General features: G+C 45.2%; 1 protein-coding gene across 2 annotated transcripts in view; it reads right to left on the reverse strand.

Annotated features, from left to right (window-relative positions):
* PLXDC1 (plexin domain containing 1) overlaps nt 1-21,586 on the reverse strand; it is a 137,070-nt gene extending 115,484 nt beyond the window's left edge. Inside the window, exon 1 of one of the 2 annotated variants that reach the window (XM_030221049.1) lies at nt 21,286-21,586. In XM_030221049.1, the coding sequence (XP_030076909.1) occupies nt 21,286-21,343 (58 nt within the window). In that variant the 5' untranslated portion in view covers nt 21,344-21,586. The remainder of the gene's footprint in view (nt 1-21,285) is intronic. The other variant, XM_030221048.1, reaches the window with a different exon arrangement.
* Between the last annotated feature and the right edge of the window lie 145 nt (nt 21,587-21,731).

A 21,731-nucleotide genomic window follows, 5' to 3' on the forward strand; every position in this document is an offset into this window, starting at 1 on the left:
TATGAATAGAAGAGAGGCCTAATGGTTGGAACTGTGGGCTGAGAGCAAGGGAAGCCAAGGCTCAACATGGAATGAGTCTCGATTGTATGCAAATCTGCCTCATGCATATTCATTGTGGATATCCTGAAAACCTGACTGGCTGAGTGTGTCTCGAAGACTGTGTTGAGAACTCCTGATGTACACTGATGGTTATTGAGTAATGCAGTGGTTCCCAAACCTGATCCTGGAGGCAACCCTGCCAGTCAAGTTTTCAGGATATCCATAATGAATATGCATGAGAAAGATTTGCATACAGTGCAGGTAGTGGAAGCAAATATCTCTCATGAATATTCATTGTTGATACCCTGAAAACCTGATTAGCTGGGGTGCCTCCAAACCCAGTTTTGGGAACCACTGGAGTAATGTACTGTTTTCTTTCATGTGTTTTTTCTTGTTTAAATATATTTTTTTCTTTCTCAATACAAAAAAGTGCTTAAAATAAACATTTTTTTAAAAAGTCACAAATTTGACATGAAGAAAATATGACTATTCAATGAGTTTGAAAATTAAAGCCAATAGCTTTCAATGACAAACAGTTACAGGCTACCAAATGTTGACCCTCTCTCCCATTCCAAAGTTTGGCCGAATAGGCATGTGGGTAAGCCACTGGGGTCATAGCCTTACCAAATATTTTCTCTAACAAAGCATCAGCAATGAGAGAGCTTGGGAGTAGGGCCAAAGATTTGTTTCTTTGGTCCTTCCAATCAAATAGTGTTCCACTGCCCCTAGGTTCAAATAACTGAAGCAGCCAACCAAAAAAAAAAAAAAAAAGAATCCATCCAAACCACCTTCCTCTATTCTTTTGAAGTCACATGCTCACCCATCCCACACACACCCATGATCACCCACACACTCACATATCCTCACAATTCCATGTAGCCACTCGCCCCCAACTAACACATACCTTCATGCCCTCCAAGAACACCCCCATATATAGAAAGATACAATCCCCCACACTCAAACACACACATGCACCTCTAATACACACACACACACACACCCTCTGCCTTCGAAGATACCACTCCCAAATATGCACATACACCCACCCAGTGATCATCTCTTCCTCTAGAACAGCTGAGTTCTAAAGTCAAGGCACTTAAAATGATTTTAAATGAACTTTTATTTTGGTACAGCCCTGTCTCATTTCTTCCTGCAAATGTATCTTTTCCTTCTAATCAGGACTTTAAAGACTGGACATGTTGCAACAACTGAAATAATGAGGCGTAGTGTGTACTGAAATGTAATTTAAGAACCACAACACCCTCTTCTCCATATTTCAGATGGAAAACATACTCAAAGACATGTCTCTGCATGTTTTCCCTACTTGTTTCTACCAATGATGTCTCTTCCTGTACAGGATCCCTCTGAATTTTGCCACGGTCATGTCACACTGTTTTTCTATCTTGAAATCATAGAGGCTCATTTTCAAAGCACATAGATTTACAAAGTTACATATTCTGCTATGGAACTTTGTAAGTCTATGTGCTTTGAAAATGAGCCCCGCAGTAACCTAGTAGATGGCTACAGATAAAGACCTGTACAGTCCATCCAGTCTGTCCAACAAGATAACTCATAGCATAAGGTATGATGTGATACCTCATATGTGCACCTGATCTTGATTTGTCCTTGCCATTTTCAGGGCAAAGACCGCAGAAGTCTGCCTGGCACTGTCCTTGTTCTAAAACTTCTGAAGGTGTTATCGTAGCCCCACTCCAGCCCATCCAAATCTGTCCAGCCATGATCAGGGCACAGACCGTAGAAGTCTGCCCAGCACTGGCCTTGTTTTCCAACTTCTGAAGCTGCATCTGACCAGGCACAATCAGGGCACAGACCATAGAAGTCTGCCCAGAAGTCTGCTCATCTCTGGGAACAGGTTTGTTAGTAGATTAATACCTTTCAAATATCTGAATGTCTGTATCATATCACCCCTGTCTCTCCTTTCCTCCAGGGTGTACATGTTCAGGTCCTCAAGTCTCTCCTTATATGTCTTGCTAAGCAAAGCCCATACCATTTTTTGTTGCTTTTCTCTGAACCACTTCAAATCTTTTTATATCCTTAGCAAGATATGGCCTCCAAAACTGAACACAATACTCCAAGTGGGGCCTAACCAATGACTTGTACAGGAGCATCAACAACTCCTTTCTTCTCCTGGTTATACCCCTCTCTATGCATCCTAGCATCCTTCTGGCCGTGGCTCAGGGGTGTAGCCAGACAGCAGATTTTGGGTGGGCCTAGTCAAGTAATGGGTGGGCACCAAGTGTTCTCCTCCTCCCCCCCCCCCCCCCAATGTGATGAGGCCAGTATCAGCAGCTTAGGAAGCTTAGACTGCTGAAGTGGAAAGCAGTGTTTTCAGCACCATCAGGGGGAGGTTTTCAGCTGGCGAAGCTTGGGATCCCCACTAGCTGGCACTAAATATGTGCTGCTGTTGGGTGGGCCTGAGCCCTAAGTGGATGGGCCCCGGCCCACCCAGGCCCACCTGTGGCTATGCCACTGCTGTGGCTACTGCCTTGTTGCATTATTTTGTCACTTTGAGATCCTCACACACCACCCCAAGGTCCCTCTCCTGAGCCGAGCTTATCAATCTCTCTCCTCCTATCTGGTACATCTTTTTTGGATTTCTGCACTCCAAGTTGCATCACTCTGCACTTCTTAGCATTAAATATTAACTGCCAGGCCTTTGACCATTCTTCTAATGTTTGGAGATCTCTTCTCATGGTTTCTACTCCCTCCAGGGTGTCCATTCTATTGGCTATCTTTGTGTCATCTGATAAAATCACCCAAAGCCTAGTTTCTAGTCTGCAGACATCAGTAACTTACTCCCTAATTTATACTGTTTCCTTGCTGTGGTGTTTTGCCGAAATCTGCAGACTCTGTCTGGGTTTAATGCCACTTGGCAGCAAAGATAAATGACCTGATAGCATCTCATTCTCTTCTAGAGAGAGAATCATGAGTTTGTTTTGAGTTCTCTGCAATGTCATAAAACTTTTCAGCCAATCAAGATTCAGAAATTCCTTCCTCAACCCTTTGCAAAAAGGCCCTGTACTATAGCTTTATTTAAACTCCTCTCCTCTGTAAAATGAGCCCAGGCTAAGGTCAAGCCATATTCTCATACTAAATATGCGACTTCAGTGTCTGAAGCTGACACGCTTGAATCCCACAGAGTTTTTACAAGGTGTATTTTTTTTTCATTCGCAGGGTCTAATAATTTTTATTAGCTGTCACTAAAGATCCAGCACCCCAAGCAGGTCATGGTCTGCATTTCATTGAACCACTCCATTAACTCAACTCTTCTCGGTTTTTGGAACTTTAGGTCTCTCTCCCTATTCCATGTCCCACTAGGAGTCACCACTCTGTAAATGCCAGCTTCAGTCTCTAGAGCAGCTTGTAAAATGGAGGTACATGAGTTAAATTCTCTGGTGGCAAGATGTGAAGAATGATTGCATTTAATTTATCTTTATTTCAAGCCATGTTTCATTATGGCAAAAATTGGCTTATTATTTACAGCCAGCTAATCCTTTTAAAAATACATTACCAATAAATACAGGACAATGACTTGAGCAGTGCACTGTGAGACCATCTTAAACAGATAAACACTGCTTGCTCCCTCATCATCCTTGCGTCCACGGTGCACTCCACATTACTACCCTTTCTCATCACTACATCTCAACCCACAGTATCCCATATCTCCACCATCTCAGTGAAGAAAAAAACTGTAAAATAATAAAGCTACAAAGAGAAAGAAAGAAAGAATAAGAAGGCCAAGATCCGTCTGTGCCACCTCTCACCTCCTGGCCCCTGATTTCATTCCTGCCGTGGTGTTCTGCTGAGGTCTGCAGACTCTCTCTCTCAGCTTTGAAGCAAACAAACCAAAAGCATCTCACTCCTAAACCCAGGGAGAGAAGCCAAAGCCTTGGCAAAGGAGCATGTCTCCTTTTCAAGGGCCCCATCAGAGTTCCCTATTCCTACAACCACTGAGGTCACTGAGATTAGATGAAAGTCTGTGATTACATAACCCAGCTGACAGGAAGAGAAAACAGCAATAATGAAAGAGAATTAGTGGCATTTCTGCTTTGGTTAGAGGTAATATTAGCACTGGGGGCTGCTGCCATCCCTGTGGCTAAAATAAGCATGGGTCCTGAGAAAAATAAGGTGCTGAATCCAACTGAAACAGAAGGAATCGTGCTATTAGGTTTTCTATCTAACTCCATGTCATGAGAAACAAGCTGAGCCAGTACTGGTTTTCTCCTACTGCATGCATGGATTTATCTCCCTGAGGAGATCAGAGCTGCATGCATTGAAGGGAAACTGGGACGAGATTAGATTGTTCCTTGGCATGGAAGCAGATGGCAAACCCTACCCTAGTCTATGGAAAAGTAATCCAGAGATGAAATAGGTAGGGAAACAAATGTGGATCTGTATTGAAAGGAAGCCACTTGATAAACTTAACCAGAGTTTGCTTTCCACATAAAAGATTCCCTTCCCATGCTTAGAACCACATAAACAGCTGGCTGTATTTTATTCTTCCAGAAGCAGTCCATGTCAACTGCATAAAGGCGTAACCCTTGAGCAATGTCTCTTTGAAATATATTAAACAGAATCAGCCTCAGTACTGACCCCTGAGGCACTCCACTACTCACCTTCCTTTCCCCCCCCCCCCCCCCGAGCAGATTCCATTTACCACCACTCTCTGTCGCTTGCCGGTCAACCAGTTTCCAATCTAATTCACCACTTTGGGTCCTAAGTTCAGCCCTCTCAGTTTATTCATGAATCTTCTGTGAGGAACCGTATCAAAGGCTTTGCTGAAATCCAAGTAGATTATATCTAGCACATGTCCTGTATCCAGTTGTTTGGTCACCCAGTCAAAGAAATCAATCACATTTTCCTTTGGTAAAGCCATGTTGCCTTAGATCCTGCAATGCATTGGATTCTAGAAAGTTAACTATCTTTTCCTTCAGCATCGACTCCATTATTTTTCCTACCACCAACATGAGGCTTACCGGCCTGTAGTTTCCCACTTCTTCCCTAACCCTGCTTTTGTGAAGAGGGTCCACATCTGCTCATCTCCAATCCTGCGGACCCCCTCCTGTCTCTAAAGGTCTATAAAATATATCGTTGAGGTCCCGCCAGGATTTCTCTGAGCTCTCTCTCAGTATCCTGGAATATATCCCATCCAGCTCCATAGCTTTGTCCACTTTCAGATTCCCAGTTGTTTATAAACGTTTTCTTCCATGAACAGTGCAATATCCACTCCATTTCCAGATACACCCTCGTCAGACGACTGTGCTCCTTCTCCAGGTTTTCCTCCATGAACACTGAAGAGAAGTATTTGTTTACCACGTTCGCTTTATCCTCATTACTTTCCACATAGCTATTCTCAGCATCTTTCAGTCTTACAACTCCATTCCTATCTTTTCTGCTCTCCCCAATATATCTGAAAAAGGTCTTGTCACCTCTCTTTATATCTTTAGCCATTTTTTTCTTCCACCAGTGCTTTTGCTAGCTGTATTTCCCTCTTCGCATCTTTGAGTTTAATCTGGTAATCTTTTCTGTGATCCTCTTGTTGCTTTTTCTGTATTTCTTGAACACAGCCTCTTTTGCCCTTATTTTGCCCTTATTTGTATTGCTGACAGGCCTGGTTTTATCAAATTATATCTATGGACTTGTAGGTCTGATTTTCCTGAAATAAAGTAAGGCTGTAATTGCCTGTATGTGGAGGAGTGGCCTAGTGGCTAGCGCACTGGTCTTGCAATCCAGAGGTGGCCGGTTCAAATCCCGCTCCTGCTCCTTGTGATCTTGGGCAAGTCACTTAACCCTCCATTGCATCAGGTACAAACTTAGATTGTGAGCCCTCCTGGGACAGAGAAATATCCAGAGTACCTAAATATAACTCACCTTGAGCTACTGCTGAAAAAGGTGTGAGCAAACTCTAAATAATTAAATAAAACCACACTCTGCATGGAAGAAAGGAAAGGAGCCAGCTGGCAACCTACTTTGGAAATTAGTGACAGTATTACACCCTTACATCTCAAATAGGAAATTGAAAAAGACAATGTGAAAGAAGCTGAGTAAGGTTGCAAGGGCCATGCGCCAGCTGGAGCTGTGTGAAGCCTGGGGAAGAGGGGATTCCCTTAGAGCGGGAGTGTCCAACCTCAGTCCTCGTCAGGCCAGGTTATCAGGATTTCCCCAATGAAGATGTATGGTAACCATCTATGCGTTTGGGAGAGCAGTTCTAGCTCACCACTGCATCGCTGGTATTTGACTACCCCACCACCTGGATGAGCCAGTAAGTGTATCTATGATAGCATGTTAATGTTTAATTTTGAGAGTTTTTAACAATGATATATATTAAGTAGAATTATAGTTAACCCACTGTTATTGTGTTTAGAATTCAAGACCCCTGATGACGCTTTTATAGCGAAACATGAGCATGTTGGGTCCTGGTCGTATGGTGGAATACTATAAGAATAGAAGAGATTGAAACTCTAATACAGATGTAACTACATTTTCAAAAAATATATATATCTGGAACACATGATACTGCTAATGGTGAAAATGGACAGTTTTGGATGTTGCTGACTGACATCATCAATGGTTGTTCAAGATTTATCACTAACGTTACAATGGTTTGTTGGAAAAAAGGACAGAACTATTTTACAAGTTGGTGATTCAATGAGTCTGATTTGAAGCAAGGCTGAATCCTGTGGGAGACTCTGGAGCAGTGGATTAACACATGACTAAAGAGCTATGATCACACATTGATGTAAAAGATTGCCAGATATATGCTATTTGAATGTGTATTGAAAGAGTATTGTGGAGAATTGTTTGGTTTTAAATGTATTGGTGTATGGATTGGTTAATAACTATGGGTTAAGGGAATGGATTTTATTTTAGGAAAATTGTATTGATCTATTAATAAAGAAATATATTTTAAAATGTTAAACAGTTACTAGTGAGTAATTTGTAATGAATATGTATGAGATCTGTTTGCATACAATGGAGGCAGTGCATGCAAATAGATCTTATGCATATTCATTGGAGAAATCCTGAAAACTCAACTGGATTGTGGCCTTCAAGGACCGAGGTTGGACAGCCCTGCCTTAGAGCAATCTATCCATCAGTGTTTAAAGATGTATTCTCAGTCCTCAATACTTTATTCTGATTCTTTTCCAATAGTGCAAATACAGCTGGGTGCATGGCTCCTGGCCAGTTCAGTCCTTATGATAGGGGTTGTTATATACTGCATAATGAGGACACAGGATACCTCACCAGGTAGAATCATGGATAACTGAGCTAAAGTTTTAAGGACCATCTAGGACATGTTTTTATATGCAAAGATTGTGCACGTCAAGCTTCACATTCACAATGAAGAGTGAAGTTTAAGGACAGGATTTCTCACACCTGTCCTGTGATTAGAGTTACCATACGTCCGGTTTTACCTGGACACAGTGGTGTGCTGGTAAATTTGTAACAACAGGCTCTCTCCCTGGTCCACCTTGGCACCCCCCCCCCCCCCGTCTACCGCTGCGCCCCCCCATCCACCTCTGCCCCCCCCCCCCAAATTGCAGAGCTGGCTATAGCCGGGGGGGGGGGGGGGCAATGCATTACTCTCTCCAGGAAAAAAAAATTAAATGATCCCAGGTTCCAATCTAATTCATGTTTAATGTGGGATAAAATGCCATAAATAAGTAAATAAATATAAACTTTTAATGTTGAGAACCTGATTCTCAAAGTGGACATATTCCAAACACTATAATGAAAATAAAAAAAAATTTTCTACCTTTGTTGTCTGGTGACTTTGTTTTTCTGATCATGCTGGTCCAGTATCCAATTCTACTGCTATCTGTCCTCTTAACTCCGTTTCCAGGGCTTCCTTTCCATTTATTTCTTTACTTTCCGCCTTTCTTCTTCATTTCTTGCCCTACATCCGTAAGTAAAATCTGGGTCCTCAACAGACTTGACTGTCCAGTGGATCCAGCTTCTGCCTATTTTCTTCATCCATGTGCAGTGTTTCTCTTCTCTTCCTTTTCCTTCATCTCATCTCCTTCCTCACTCTTCCCTCCCCTCCATCCATGTCCAGCAACCCTCCTCTCCTTCTGCCCTCCCCTCCATCCACCCATGTCCAGCAACCCTCCTCTCCCCCCTGCCCTCCATCGACCCATGTGCAGCTGATGAGATCATATATAACGTGTCTCCAACTCACTAACCGGTTCCCGGATTGGCAGCTGCACCGCTCGCAGTCCCGAAACTGAAGGCCATGCCTCACGCTGTAGCGAGGTGGAAACAGTGGAAATCGCTCACAAGTTGTTAATACTGTCGCTGCAATGTAGTGGTGACAGGAGAGTGAATTTCCCGCCTCTCTGAATTGTTTTTTTTGTTTGTTCCTGTTGACAACAGGTTTCTATGTCTCACTGCTCTACCACCACTCAGTTCCCATCGTTAGCCGCTGCACAAAGAGAAGTGGTGTGCAGAACTCCGTGCATGTGCTTATTCAGAACGGTCATCTGCTTCCGGTGTTCCACCGTTGTGCGCGTGCTCCTTACGGGTTGCTGCAGCCAACTCTGGAGCAGTGGTTGTTGATGAGAGTAGATACGTGAAAGAGTAGCAGATAGACAGTTATTGAAATAGCTGCAGGTTAACGATCTCTGTCTTTTAGTAGTGGAAGGACAGCTAGTCCGTTCGTTTGAAGCAGTTTACCCTTAAACTACATTACAGTGGATGTGCTGGGTTTGATTGCTGGAGCATTGCTAGGACTAGGAGCGCTTGATAAAAGTCCTTTTACAGCACCATGGACAGATGTGCCTCCAAGCTCAGAGGACTGCAGAGTCGGGCATGGGGAGAAAAGGAAAATAGATGTCAGACCATGAAGGGAAGAGAAGGAACATAGTTACTGGAGTACCTTGCCTCTTGCCCTTCCCGTCGCCTTCTCTGTTTATTTTTTTTAAAGCAGTTAACACGTCAGCAGGAACAGGCTGCTTCAGCCAATCCCAGGGTCTTTCCTTCGGTGTGTTCCGCCTCCGAGGGCTGAAGGAAGGCCCCTGGTATTGGCTGAAGCAGCCTGTTCCTGCTGACGTGTTTTTTTTTAAAGCAGTGTTAAGCGCGGGTTCGCGCGATGCTAAGAGCCGGGGGGGAGGAAGAGAAATTAGAAGACATGCCGTGTGTGACAAGATGGCCCAAAAAACCACAGGGGACGCGCCCATTGACACTGCCAGGTGGGGACCAGAGCCCAAATTTTGAGAGCCGGTTGTTAAAGTAGCTACTTTAACAATCGGCTCCCAAAATTCTGAAAAAAAATAACAACAGGCTCTCGCGAGCTGGTGAGAGCCGGCTCCAGCACACCACTGCCTGGACATGTCCTGTTTTTGAGCATATGGCAGGGCAACCGGGTGGGTTTTGCCAGCCTGCCCATTTGTCTGGATTTACAGACGAATAGGCAGGCTGGCGGGAGGACGGGCAGGCGGGTCTAAGGTTGTCCTATCCTCCCCTCCCCTCCTTTACCTTAGTGTGGTGCTCTGGTGATCTAGTGACCTCTTTGGTGCAGGAAAGAGTCCCCTCTTTCCTGCCCGGCGCATCTGCAGACTGTCTTGCTCCCAGCGCTGCTTCAAAATGGCCGCTGAGAGGTCTTGAACAACAAATAAGGTAGGGATATTTGCCATTATTTTATTTTGAAAAAAATTTACTTTGAAACTTTTGTAAAACTGTAAGAAAGCTGATGAATGAGGTACACATCTAGATCTGCTCACATATAGGGAGTGACAGTCTTTCATGTTGATTTTGAGTTAGGCATTAGGTGTACAGAAAGAAGATGATCTTATATCAAGATTCAGATCAGAGGACCAGAAAAAGGCACCCACTGCAAGACAGAGAAGATCTGCTCAAAAGAGACAAGTGACTGCACCTGAAAAAGAAAGAGAAAATTATTTTATGCAAATCAATTACAAAGCACAGTAGTATTGAAAAAATGCTTAGGGGCTTTTTAACTAAACCATGGCTTAGCATGTCCTAATGTAAGAATTACTGTGTGCGAACCCCATTTTTACTGCATCCTCCAAAAAAGAGCTTTTTACTATTTTATTTTTGCAGATCTTATTCTAATTTTTCCATTAGTGTATAAGATTATTTAAGGATGCGCGAAGTGCTACTGCATTAACCCCCTGTTAACCAGTTAGCATGCACTAATGTTAACACGCTAGGTGGTGCTTCCGTGCCCCTTCCAAAATATATATATATATATATATATATATATATAATAGCACACGACTAGCATGTGCAAACAGGAAAATTACTGCAAGATGCTTTAACGCGTCCTGCATCTTTTTCAGCATGCTAAGCCCATGTTAGGGCTTAGCGCACCTTAGTAAAAGGGCACCTTAGTGAAAAGGAAAAACTCCTTACTTACCTGAAAAAGAAAAATTGAAGCAAGTTCATTCCTGTAAAGGAAAAGGTGAGCAATAAGTAAAAGCCAGTAACCTGAAACTGGAATTTAACATTCCAAGCTACAGCAATACAAAATACTTACCTGGACTGTGTTATTTGCTGAAAACCTATAAAGGGAAAAGTTGTGTTTATAGAACATTTAAAATTAATTTGGAAAGGTTTGGGCTTCATTAAAATTGAATTTAAACTTATCTAAGGCAAGTGGATATTGGAAATACTGAACTGGGTGATAGAACTGTAACAGTAACACAGTGAAATATGTTTCCCATACTGCACTATTACAACATTGGACGTTATATTTAATGTAACATCTTAGCACTTTTTTGAAATTGCACTTTATCATCTAGTGTTTTTCACTGATATAGCACTTTAACATCCGCTGTATTTTTAAGATATCAGAGGCCCTTTTACAAAGTTGCGGTAAGTGCTAACACGTGCTAAAAGTGGCCTATCGTGGGGTCCTCTCAGGCTTCTGGCAGTAAGTTTTGCATGTGTGCACGCTACTCGTGTGTTTGGGTGGAAAGTAGGTGTGGCTATGCTAATCGGCTAGCGCGTGGGCATTACCACTCACTAACTGATTAGTGCAGGGTTAGCATGAGCCCTTACTGCCTACAAAATAGGTGTTGGTAAGTTCTCACACGTTAACTGGAAAATTAGCACATGGCCGATATTGCAGAAATGTCAAAGTCGGCCATTTACTAGCAGCGCTGAAAGTGGCTTTAGCACGTGAGAAAGCAGAGTCGCTGAGAGACTGAGCCAGGCCCGGGGCAGGGCCGCAGCTGCCTGAACCCCCCCCCCCCCCCCAGGACTACCGCTGCCACCACAACCCCAGACTACCGCATAGCCAGACCACAAATATTGGGGGGACCAGAACCCAAAGTGTGGGGAGGGGGATATTTTGCCCCACCTCCCTGCCCCCCCCCCACCGCAACTCCACATACCTTGACTGGCAGGGTCCCCAAGCCCCACCAGCAGAAGCCGTCCTCCAGCGCTGTTCTCCACCGCATTGCCTGCCCTGCGGCTGCTTTTCCCCTCATGTTTGCATTGGGATGTATCATTATTGTTTTATTTAACTGTTTTTATTATGTACAATTAATGTATCATACTGATTAACCCTTTGGCTAGTTCAATTTGTGCACTTGGGTTGGCTCATCTTTTCTACACAGTCGCTTTCTATTGGTCCATTGTATCTTTAAATCGCCTTGTCGCTGTCATACATATGCATACCCTTTTCATACATATTCATGTAAGTCATTTCTTTACCATGTAGTTATGTCACTGTCAGGCTCATTTTCGAAAGAGATGGACGTCCATCTTTCGACATAAATCAGAGCATGGATGTCCATCTCCCAGGGACGTCCAAATCGGTATAATCGAAACCCGATTTTGGATGTCTCCAACTGCAGTCCATCACAAGGACGTCCAAATTTCAAGGGGGCGTGTCAGAGGCGTGCCTAAGACTTGGACGTTTTTGAGCCAAAATCAAACAAAGCAAGGACGTCCTAAAGTAAAACTTGGACGTTTTCACCCGGACGTGTTTTTTTTTACAAATAAGGCACAAAAAGGTGCCCGAAATGACCAGGACCATCGGAGGGAATCGGGGATAACCTCCCATTACTCCCCCAGTGGTCACTAACCCCTCCCACCCTCGAAAAACATCTTTTAAAATATTTCGTGCCAGCCTCAGATGTCATACTCAGATCCATGACAGCGCATGCAGGTCCCTGGAGCAGTTTTAGTGGGTACTGCAGTGCACTTCAGACAGGCAGACCCAGGCCCATACCCCCCCTACCTGTTGTATTTGTGGATGAAACAGCGAGCCCTCCAAAACCCACCAGAAACCCACTGTACCCACATATAGGTGCCCCCCTTCACCCATAAGGGCTATGGTAGTGGTGTACAATTGTGGGTAGTGGGTTTGGGGGGCTCAGCACACAAGGTAAGGGAGCTATGTACCTGGGATCAATTTGTGAAGTCCACTGCAGTGCCCCCTAGGGTGCCTGGTTAGTGTCCTGGCATGTCAGGGGGACCAGTGCACTAGCAATGCTGGCTCCTCCAGATGACACGGACGTCTTTGGTTTTGAAAATCGTCAAAAGTCAAAGACGTCCATCTCTAAGGACGTCCACATCCAAGGACGTCCTTGGTATTTTCGAAATGAAAGATGGACATCCATCTTTTTTCAGAAAGAGAGCTCTACAACATGAAGTTGAAAGGGGTAGACTCAGAAATACAGTAATAAAGTGTTTATACACAGAAAAGGGAGTGGGTGCCAGTGGCTTAGCCGCTCCCCCAAAAGGAGTTCTACTAGCTCCTGCGCCTATTTTTTTCTCAATGTGATGCATTGAAAATGTGCGCCAGTGCCGGCGGAAGTCCGCTCTCGCTTCCCCCGCGTCGTCAACCTGGCTCCGCTTCTGGTGCATGAAATAATCTTCCAGGGGAGGTGCTAGAAGGAAAAGATTAACAAAATTCAGGAGACAGGTAGATGGGATCCTTATGTGTGGGGAATCAGGGGGTTAATCTGGAGTTCTGGAAAAGCAGTTCTGTCCTGGAGGCTCACCTACCCAGTCGGTCAAGATACCCATAATTAATATGCAGGAGGTGTATCTGCATACATTGTGGCTGGTTAGGTGCACTCCAGACAGGGTTGCCATCACTGAAGCACAGTTTGGTAGGCAAAAGGAAAAGTCACGGGCAGAGAAAATGGGCCCTGTGGTCTTCACCTCCCATCAGATTTGCTTTCTTATCTTTCTCTCCACATCTATTTAATTTCTTACATTTATGGGGCTTTATTTCTAGAACATTCATTCTTTTTATGCTCTCAAGTGTCCTTCTTTTATAAAACCCTTCCCTTTGCTTCTTTTTCAACCAACAATTTGGTGTTCACACACTGAGTGAATTAATTTTGAGTACAGGTTTCAGATTATGAATAGAACTGCACCATGTTAGTTATTTAGCACAGTGCAGAATAGGAATTTCCAACAAGCTTATAGATGCTGCATGTAAAAGTCAGCATTTAATATGAGTACCAGTAATCGCTGCTAGGATGATCTGGATTACTGGACAATAAGAGGACATGGAGAAAGAGGGAATAAGAGAGAGCGAGAGAGATTGAGAAAATATTGAGCAGAGCTGTGTGATCCTCTGATCAGGGGTGTAGCTACGTGGGGCAACGGGGGCATGGGCCCCCGTAGATTTGGCCCTGGCCCCCCGCCGCCAACCCCTTCGACCCTCCCTCCCACCGCCAACCCTCCCCCACCGTCGGGTACCTTTGCTGGCGGGGGTCCCCAACTCCCGCCAGCCGAAGTCCTCTTCTCCGGCGCAGCCACATTGCTGATCTGCAAGGGCAGGCTTCTGTTTCTGTGAGTCTGTGCAGGACGTCAGACTCACAGAAACAGAAGCCTGCCCTTGTAGATCAGCAACGCGGCTGCGCAGGCTTCTGCTTCTGTGAGTCTAAGGTACCCGGTGGCGGGGAGGGTTGGCGGTGGTGGGAAGAGGGTGTTGAGAAGGTTGGCGCTGGGGGGGGTCAAAGGTGGTGGTGGCAGCCAAAAATGACGGTGGGGGGTCGGCGGAATCAGGGGGGGGGGCTAAGATGTGCCGACTCACCTCGGGCTCTGGACCCCCCTCCCGCCAAAGTCTGGCTACGCCCCTGCCTCCGACACCAACATGAATACTCCCACCGGAGTTGTTCTGTGTCTCACATCTTTCCATTAGTACTTAGCATTCAGGGCACTATCTAGATCTGGGAATGTGGCTCAGGGACTCTATAAGTAGCGTGGAAAAATCAGTGTCGGAAAAGATCGGTGTGGAGCGCTATTCTATAAATAATGCTCCGGGTTGAGCACCATTTATAGAATAACTTTCTGTGCTAATTCCAATGTCCCAAGCTGGGCGCTAGTATTTATGCCGTCTGAAACCTGGTTTAAATGCCAGCACCCAACTACTGGCATTTTGGAGCAGCAATGAGACAATTCTATAACCTCGTGCACAACTTTTCAAAACATCCCTGCCCCTCCCCTGGCCATGCCCCCTTTTGAGTTGCATGCTAAAGTATTTAGGTGTGCAGGGTTATAGAATAGCACACAGGTATATGCAGGCGTACATCCTAATTATTGCCAATTAACTATAATATTTGACTGTTGCCATCAATTAATTGTTAATTAATTGCTTGCTAGCTAATTAAGATGCACACACATCTTGCAGCCATGCTCAACTTCCAGCATCATATATAGAATTCAGGGGTTAGTGTATGCCAGTGAGGAAAAGTTATAGAATTAGTGTTCAATCTAATTATTTATTTATTTTTGTTACATTTGTACCCCGCGCTTTCCCACTCATGGCAGGCTCAATGCAGTAGGCAATGGAGGGTTAAGTGACTTGCCCAGAGTCACAAGGAGCTGCCTGTGCCTGAAGTGGGAATCAAACTCAGTTCCTCAGGACCAACGTCCACCACCCTAACCACTAGGCCACTCCTCCACTGTTGCTACTATTTGAGATTCTACATGGAATGTTGCTATTCCACTAGCAACATCGGCCCTTGCAGATCACCAATGTGACCGCGCAAGCTTCTGCTTCTGTGAGTCTGACGTCCTGCACGTACGTGCAGGACGTCAGACTCACAGAAACAGAAGCCTGCGCAGTCTTCTACATGGAATGTTGCTAGTGGAATAGCAACATTCCATGTAGAATCTCCAATAGTAGCAACATTCCATTTAGACTCTCCAATAGTATCTATTTTATTTTTGTTACATTTGTACCCTGCGCTTTCCCACTCATGGCAGGCTCAATGCAGCTTACATGGGGCAATGGAGGGTTAAGTGACTTGCCCAGAGTCACAAGGAGCTGCCTGTGCCGGGAATCAAACTCAGGTCCTCAGTTCCCCAGGACCAAAGTCCACCACCCTAACCACTAAGCCACTCCTCTTAGGAGGTACAATGAAATCCCACTGACCCCCATATCAATCAGCCTTGTCATACTAAATATTTAACCAGGTTTTTAAAAATCCCTATTATTAAGCTTTGTAATTTCACTGTTAGACAAGTGCCTTACTCTGTCAAGTAAGATTGAAGTACACACGCTGAAGCATGCTAGAAAGAGATGTCAGTGCTGCTTTAACACATGCACAATGCCCAGGGCCAGAAGCAAAAGCTAATCCCAAATTTGAGATATCCAAAACCAGGAAATCTGTAGATCCTCAAAGTCAATGGATCCTCTGTCATCCCCTTGTCATTAGTTATGAATGTTGCTCTTGTCCAATCCATCCTTTCCTCTCTAATGCTCCTTGGAGAGAGCATACATTTAACTCACTTCTGGGGTCAGAGAGATGGGTGGAGGAGCATTTTCGAACGGGGACGCCCATCTCTAAGGACGTCCCGGCGAAGGGGCGGGGAAACTCGTTTTATCGAAACAAGATGGGCGTCCATCTTTCGTTTCGATAATACGGTCAGGGACGCCCAAATCTCAGCATTTAGGTTGACCTTAGAGATGGTCGTCCCCGGTTTTTGGCCATAATGGAAACCGAGGACGCCCATCTCAAAAACGACCAAATCCAAGCCCTTTGGTCATGGGAGGAGCCAGCATTCGTAGTGCACTGGTCCCCCTCACATGCCAGGACACCAACCGGGCACCCTAGGGGGCGCTGCAGTGGACTTCAGAAGTTGCTCCCAGGTACATAGTTCCCTTACCTTGTGTGCTGAGCCCCCAACCCCCCCCCCCAAAACTCACTCCCCACAACTGTACACCACTACCATAGCCCTAAGGGGTGAAGGGGGGCACCTACATGTGGGTACAGTGGGTTTCAGGTGGGTTTTGAAGGGCTCACATTTAACAGCACAAGTGTAACAGGTAGGGGGGAATGGGCCTGTGTCCGCCTGCCTGAAGTGCACTGCACCTACTAAAAACTGCTCAAGGGACCTGCATACTGCTGTCATGGAGCTGGGTATGACATTTGAGGCTGGCATAGAGGCTGTCAAAAAATGTTTTTAATTTTTTGGGGGTGGGTGGGAGGAGGTTGGTGACCACTGGGGGAGTAAGGGGAGGTCATTTCCAATTCCCTCCTGTGGTCATCTGGTCAGTTTGGACACCTTTTTGAGGCTTGATCGTGAAAAAAAATGGCCCAAGTAAAGTCGGCCAAATGCTCGTCAGGGATGCCCTTCTTTTTTCCATTATCGGCAGAGGACGCCCATCTCTTAATCACGCCCCAGTCCTGCCTTCGGTACGGTGCCGACACGCCCCTGTGAACGTTGGTCATCCCCGCGATGGAAAGCAGTTGAGGGCACCCAAAATCGTCTTTCAATTATGCTGATTTGGGCAACCCTGAGAGAAGGACGCCCATCTCCCGATTTGTGTCGGAAGATGGGTGCCCTTCTCTTTTGAAAATTCCCCTGACAATCTTACTTCCTACCACAGAGAGGCAGTATATCCAATTGCATTACCCTCACCTTACCTTACTACTACAGATTTCTCTCCCTGTTCCCCTCACCCAGCCTGTCCCAAACCCACCTATCCTCATTGTTTTTCACAGCCCTTTCTCAGAGGGTAGGTACTTGTGGAAGCTTGTACGGTCAACCCCCTCATATGAAACTGGACAGTAGCAAAACAGAAAAATGTGGGTCATGTAGACCACAGCTGAAACCAGTTGTGCACATGGGGCACAATAACAGAGCACACTTCATCCATCGGAAATTGTGTAAACACTACAGCATCACTGGACCAGAAAAACACTGATCACAACTCTGACAGAGAAGTAGAGATTGAAGAAGTTGTGATCACCTGGGCCTTTCCCACTCCAACCCACAGAAAGGTTGAGGCCAGAAAACTGGACATTCTGATAAAAAGAAAAACAAAAGAATCGTATCACCAACAGAAGTGTCAGTATTATGCCACACAATGTGTGCAGGAAAAGATCATCAGGTACCAAGAGATGCAATCAGAGACCACATAAAGGACTAAGGGGCCCTTTTACTAAGGCACGTAGATGCCTATGCGCATCCAACGCGTGTCAACTTGGAACTATTGCCCGGCTACTGTGAGCCCTGGGCAGTGATTCCATTTTTTTTTTACGTGCGTCCGATACACGTGGCAGAAAGAGCTTTTATTTTCTACCTTATGGCACTAACCAGGTGGTAATCGGCAGTGTACGTGCACTGATGATTACCACCCGGTTAACACATAAGACCTTACCACTAAGTCAATGGTGGTGGTAAGGTCTCAGGCCCAAAATGAATGTGCCACACGTCCATTTTCAGCCAAAAATAAGGCTGAAAAATGAACCTGCATGCATCCAATACACGCACCTACAACAGGGCAGGCCATTTTTCAGTGCACCTGTAGTATAAGGGACCCCTAAATTCTATATACAGTGAAACTCGTTTTCGTCGACAATCCGTCCGAAAACAATCAGCGAATCCGAAGCCGATGAAAAACCGAGGCAATTAACGAGGACACCAAAATCGGGAGAAGGACGTCCATCTTCCGATACAAATTGGGAGATGGACGTCCTTTTTTGACGAAATCCGAGGCAACCGACGAAAACCGAGACAAATTTCTAGTCAAAAAATCAACGAAATCCAAAACCGACGAAAACTGACATCAACAAAAACCAAGGTTTCACTGTATGGCACCTAAAAAAATTAGCACTGAACCCCCTTCCCCCCCCACCCAACCCCCCCCCCCCCCCCCCCCCCCACACCCCCCCCCCACCCCCCCCCCCCCCCCACTCGTGCTATTCTATAAATCACACTTAAAGTTAAGCACGGTTTATAAAATAGCACTTAAACCAGAGAACGACAACCCGAACCCTCGTCCACTCGCTCGTTACCTCTCGTCTTGACTATTGCAACCTTCTCCTCGCTGGCCTCCCGCTTAGCCACCTATCCCCCCTTCAATCTGTCCAAAATTCCGCCGCACGTCTTATCTACCGCGTGAATCGATACTCTCATATCACCCTCTCCTCAAGTCGCTTCACTGGCTCCCAATCCGCTACCGTATACAGTTCAAGCTTCTCCTATTGACCTTCAAGTGCACTCAATCTGCTGCCCCCCATTACCTCTCTACCCTCCTCTCCCCGTATGTTCCCACCCGTAACCTCCGCTCTCAGGACAAATCACTCCTATCTGTACCCTTCTCCCACCACCGCTAACTCCAGACTCTGCCCCTTCTGCCTTGCAGCACCTTATGCCTGGAACAGACTTCCTGAGCCCATACGCCATGCGCCCTCCCTGCCCATTTTCAAGTCCTTACTCAAGGCCCATCTCTTCTCCCTTGCTTTTGGCGCCTAACCACCTTCCCCATTCCTGTTACCTACATTGACTACATAGTCTGTTACCGTTAGATTGTAAGCTCTCTTGAGCAGGGACTGTCCCTCCCCGTGTTTAAACTTGTACAGCGCTGCGTAACCCTGGCAGCGCTATAGAAATGCTAAGTAGTAGTAGTAGTAGATTTAGGCTTGGCCTTTTACACCAATGAAAATGTAATGCAAATGCTCACACCTAGTTGAGGAGCAGATCCTACCTTATTCTATAATTAAAGGAACATCCCAATCCACTCATGACCCTCCCATTTCCATATCCCCTTTTTTTTTACTTGCTCGTAAAATGTAGGCATGGATCCCACCCCTAAAGTTACACACATACATTTTAATTTTTAATTGTTGTATTTATTTCTTAGGATTTGTTTACCACCTATTTGAAGGAATTAATTCAAGGCAGTGTACAGTAAGAACACATCAAACATGAGCAATAGGCAATTACAGCAGTAAAAATATTCAAACAACAATACAAAGTATGGCATAGTATACTGCTTACAATGTCAACACAATACGTAATAGAACATTTTAATTGATAGTGAAGGGTAAAGCAAAGATGTAACATATAGATAGGTAAGAGAGTTAGAAGAGTTAGAAAGTAAGGTGACTAAAGAAAGTTGCACATGAGGTCTGAGAGATGGTGAACAATGATAATATCTTTCTCCCACCTAAGACAGTGATGTGTTTCAATATCTTTGGTATTTGTCCCTATGGGAGACTTGAGGTCTTGTTTGTTTAAAGTATCTGAACAGGTAAAAGTACTGCAAACAATTTTTTCAAACTATTCTTTTTTTGTGGGTTTACTTAGCTTTTATAAAGTTTGAGGTCCCTTTTAGCAGAATAGATTTAACATATAGATAGGTAAGAGAGTAATTAAAAAGCCAATTATCAGCGCTAATTAGCTTGTTATTCAATTAAACGCCCAATTTGTGCATGCAATTGTTAGCGCTTTTTATATGTCAGGGCAAAATGTGGCTGAAAGATAAATAGAACTAATTATATTGGGCACCACTGAGATTGATTAAAAACAAACTATTTCTGAGTATGTCTTGATTTATTGCTGTATATACTACATCCCATGAGCTCCAGAAAGAAACTTTTGGCACAATGCAGAATTAAGATAAACATTAGAAGTAAATCTGAGAGGATGAAATCAGACCCGACATATCCAAGTTTAGGAACAAAATTCATGTTACAATATGTGCAAAACAAACCCATTTGGAGATGCTACCCTGGGAGAAACAAATGTAAAACCAAATAACACTGTGATACCAGAAAAAACACTGGGATCACAGTATTGACAGAATTGCATAGAACGAAGAGCTTTGACCAGGGCCGCCGAGAGGGGGGGGACAGGGGGGGACAAAAGTCCCAGGGGCCCGGGCATGTGAGACCTTACCGCTAGGTCAATGGCTTGCGGTAAGGTCTCAGACCCAAAATGGATGCGCGGCAATTTTCATTTTATCGTACATCCATTTTTGGCAAAAACAAAAGAGATGCTTAACAATACTCCTGGTGCTTACTGCTATATATGTATTGCCTCAGGTGAATTAAAAAAAAAAGAGCATTTTTTGTAGGTGCGCTAAAAAATAACTCTGCACACGCCCAAAACACGTGTCTACACTACCGCAGGCCATTTTTCAGCGCACCTTAGTAAAAGCACCCCGTCTTCTCATCAGATATGGGATGGATGGAGGATGGCAGGGACACAGCAAGGCACATGTCGGCTGTGACAGGTATAGCCGAGCAATGTCAGAAACTGTTAATTCACATCCCACGGCAGTGCCCAGCCTCCATCATTTGAATGGTTCATCAGTGATTGAGGTCTGCCTCTCATTGTACTGACAGGCATTGCAAGTACCAATCAAGAGCCAGAGTAGGAGAGATGCAAAAACATAGCAGAAAAGAAATAAGTGGTTCGGTTTTATTTATTTATTTTTATGACTGCAGTGGGGGAAAGTAGGCAAATTTGGAAAAGGTCTCAGGTTGGTGACCTATGCGAAAATAAAGAAGGAAGCAGCAAAAAGAAAGGGGGGGGGGGGGGGATGAGAGCTTTCAGTAAATCTGCCCTGAAAATGGGAAATCAAGACTGTGCGAAAACAAGAGACGGGTCAGAAGAAGGGGTATCGATAAAACCCTTGTGGAAATGTACACGGTAGTATCAAAGCGCAAGAAATTTGTCCAAAACAGCGAGAGAGGAAGTACTACAACCCTAAAAGCTGATGTGAACTCAGACATTCGTGTGATGACTTAGGGGCAGGTGTATCACAGGTACAGCATTAGTGTAAAATCTGGGACGTCCTGCGTGAAAAAGGCCAGTTTAGGGAGCATACAGGGAATTTGTGTTAGTTACAGCCAGAACATCTCAGCCTAAGGCCTCCCGCTCTTCCCGGAGGAAGGTGCTGTCTACACCTCCTGGGATGCTGCGCAGGGCAAGGCTCCTACTCGTGCTCCGAGCTGACACCCTGCGGTGAGAAACTAGCGTCGGAAGCTCTGCTGCTCAACCTACCTGTGTCCGTAGTGGCCTCTTCGAGCAGACACAGCAGAAGCAGAATCCCAGGCTGCATCGTTACAGCTCTTCAAACTTTCGCCCCGTCCCTGCCGGAGCCTCTCGCTCTCTCCCCCCCCACTATGGCAGATGCCTGTGAATGTCCCAGGCGGAGCTCAGCAGGAAGCTTTATAGGCTTGGCTTCAGCTTTCCCTCAGCGTCCGATCTCCAGTCCCCTCCCCTTGGACGGGCTGCAGGCAGAAGCGCTACCGAGCCAGGCGTGGGCTCTTTGCTGTCCGTGCCCGGAATCTAGCCAGAGAGCTGCGGCTGCGGGAGTCGCTAATAAAGCGCAGAGGACACCGAGCGATGGAGAGAGGGGAACCTTGGTGCCCCCTTGCGGCTTTCTCCTGCTAATTATCACTAAACTAACTGTACAGCGCTCAGAGAAAGCCGATAGCAGAATTCAT

The sequence above is a fragment of the Microcaecilia unicolor genome, chromosome 12, assembly GCF_901765095.1.
Source record: "Microcaecilia unicolor chromosome 12, aMicUni1.1, whole genome shotgun sequence".
Classification (NCBI taxonomy): domain Eukaryota; kingdom Metazoa; phylum Chordata; class Amphibia; order Gymnophiona; family Siphonopidae; genus Microcaecilia; species Microcaecilia unicolor.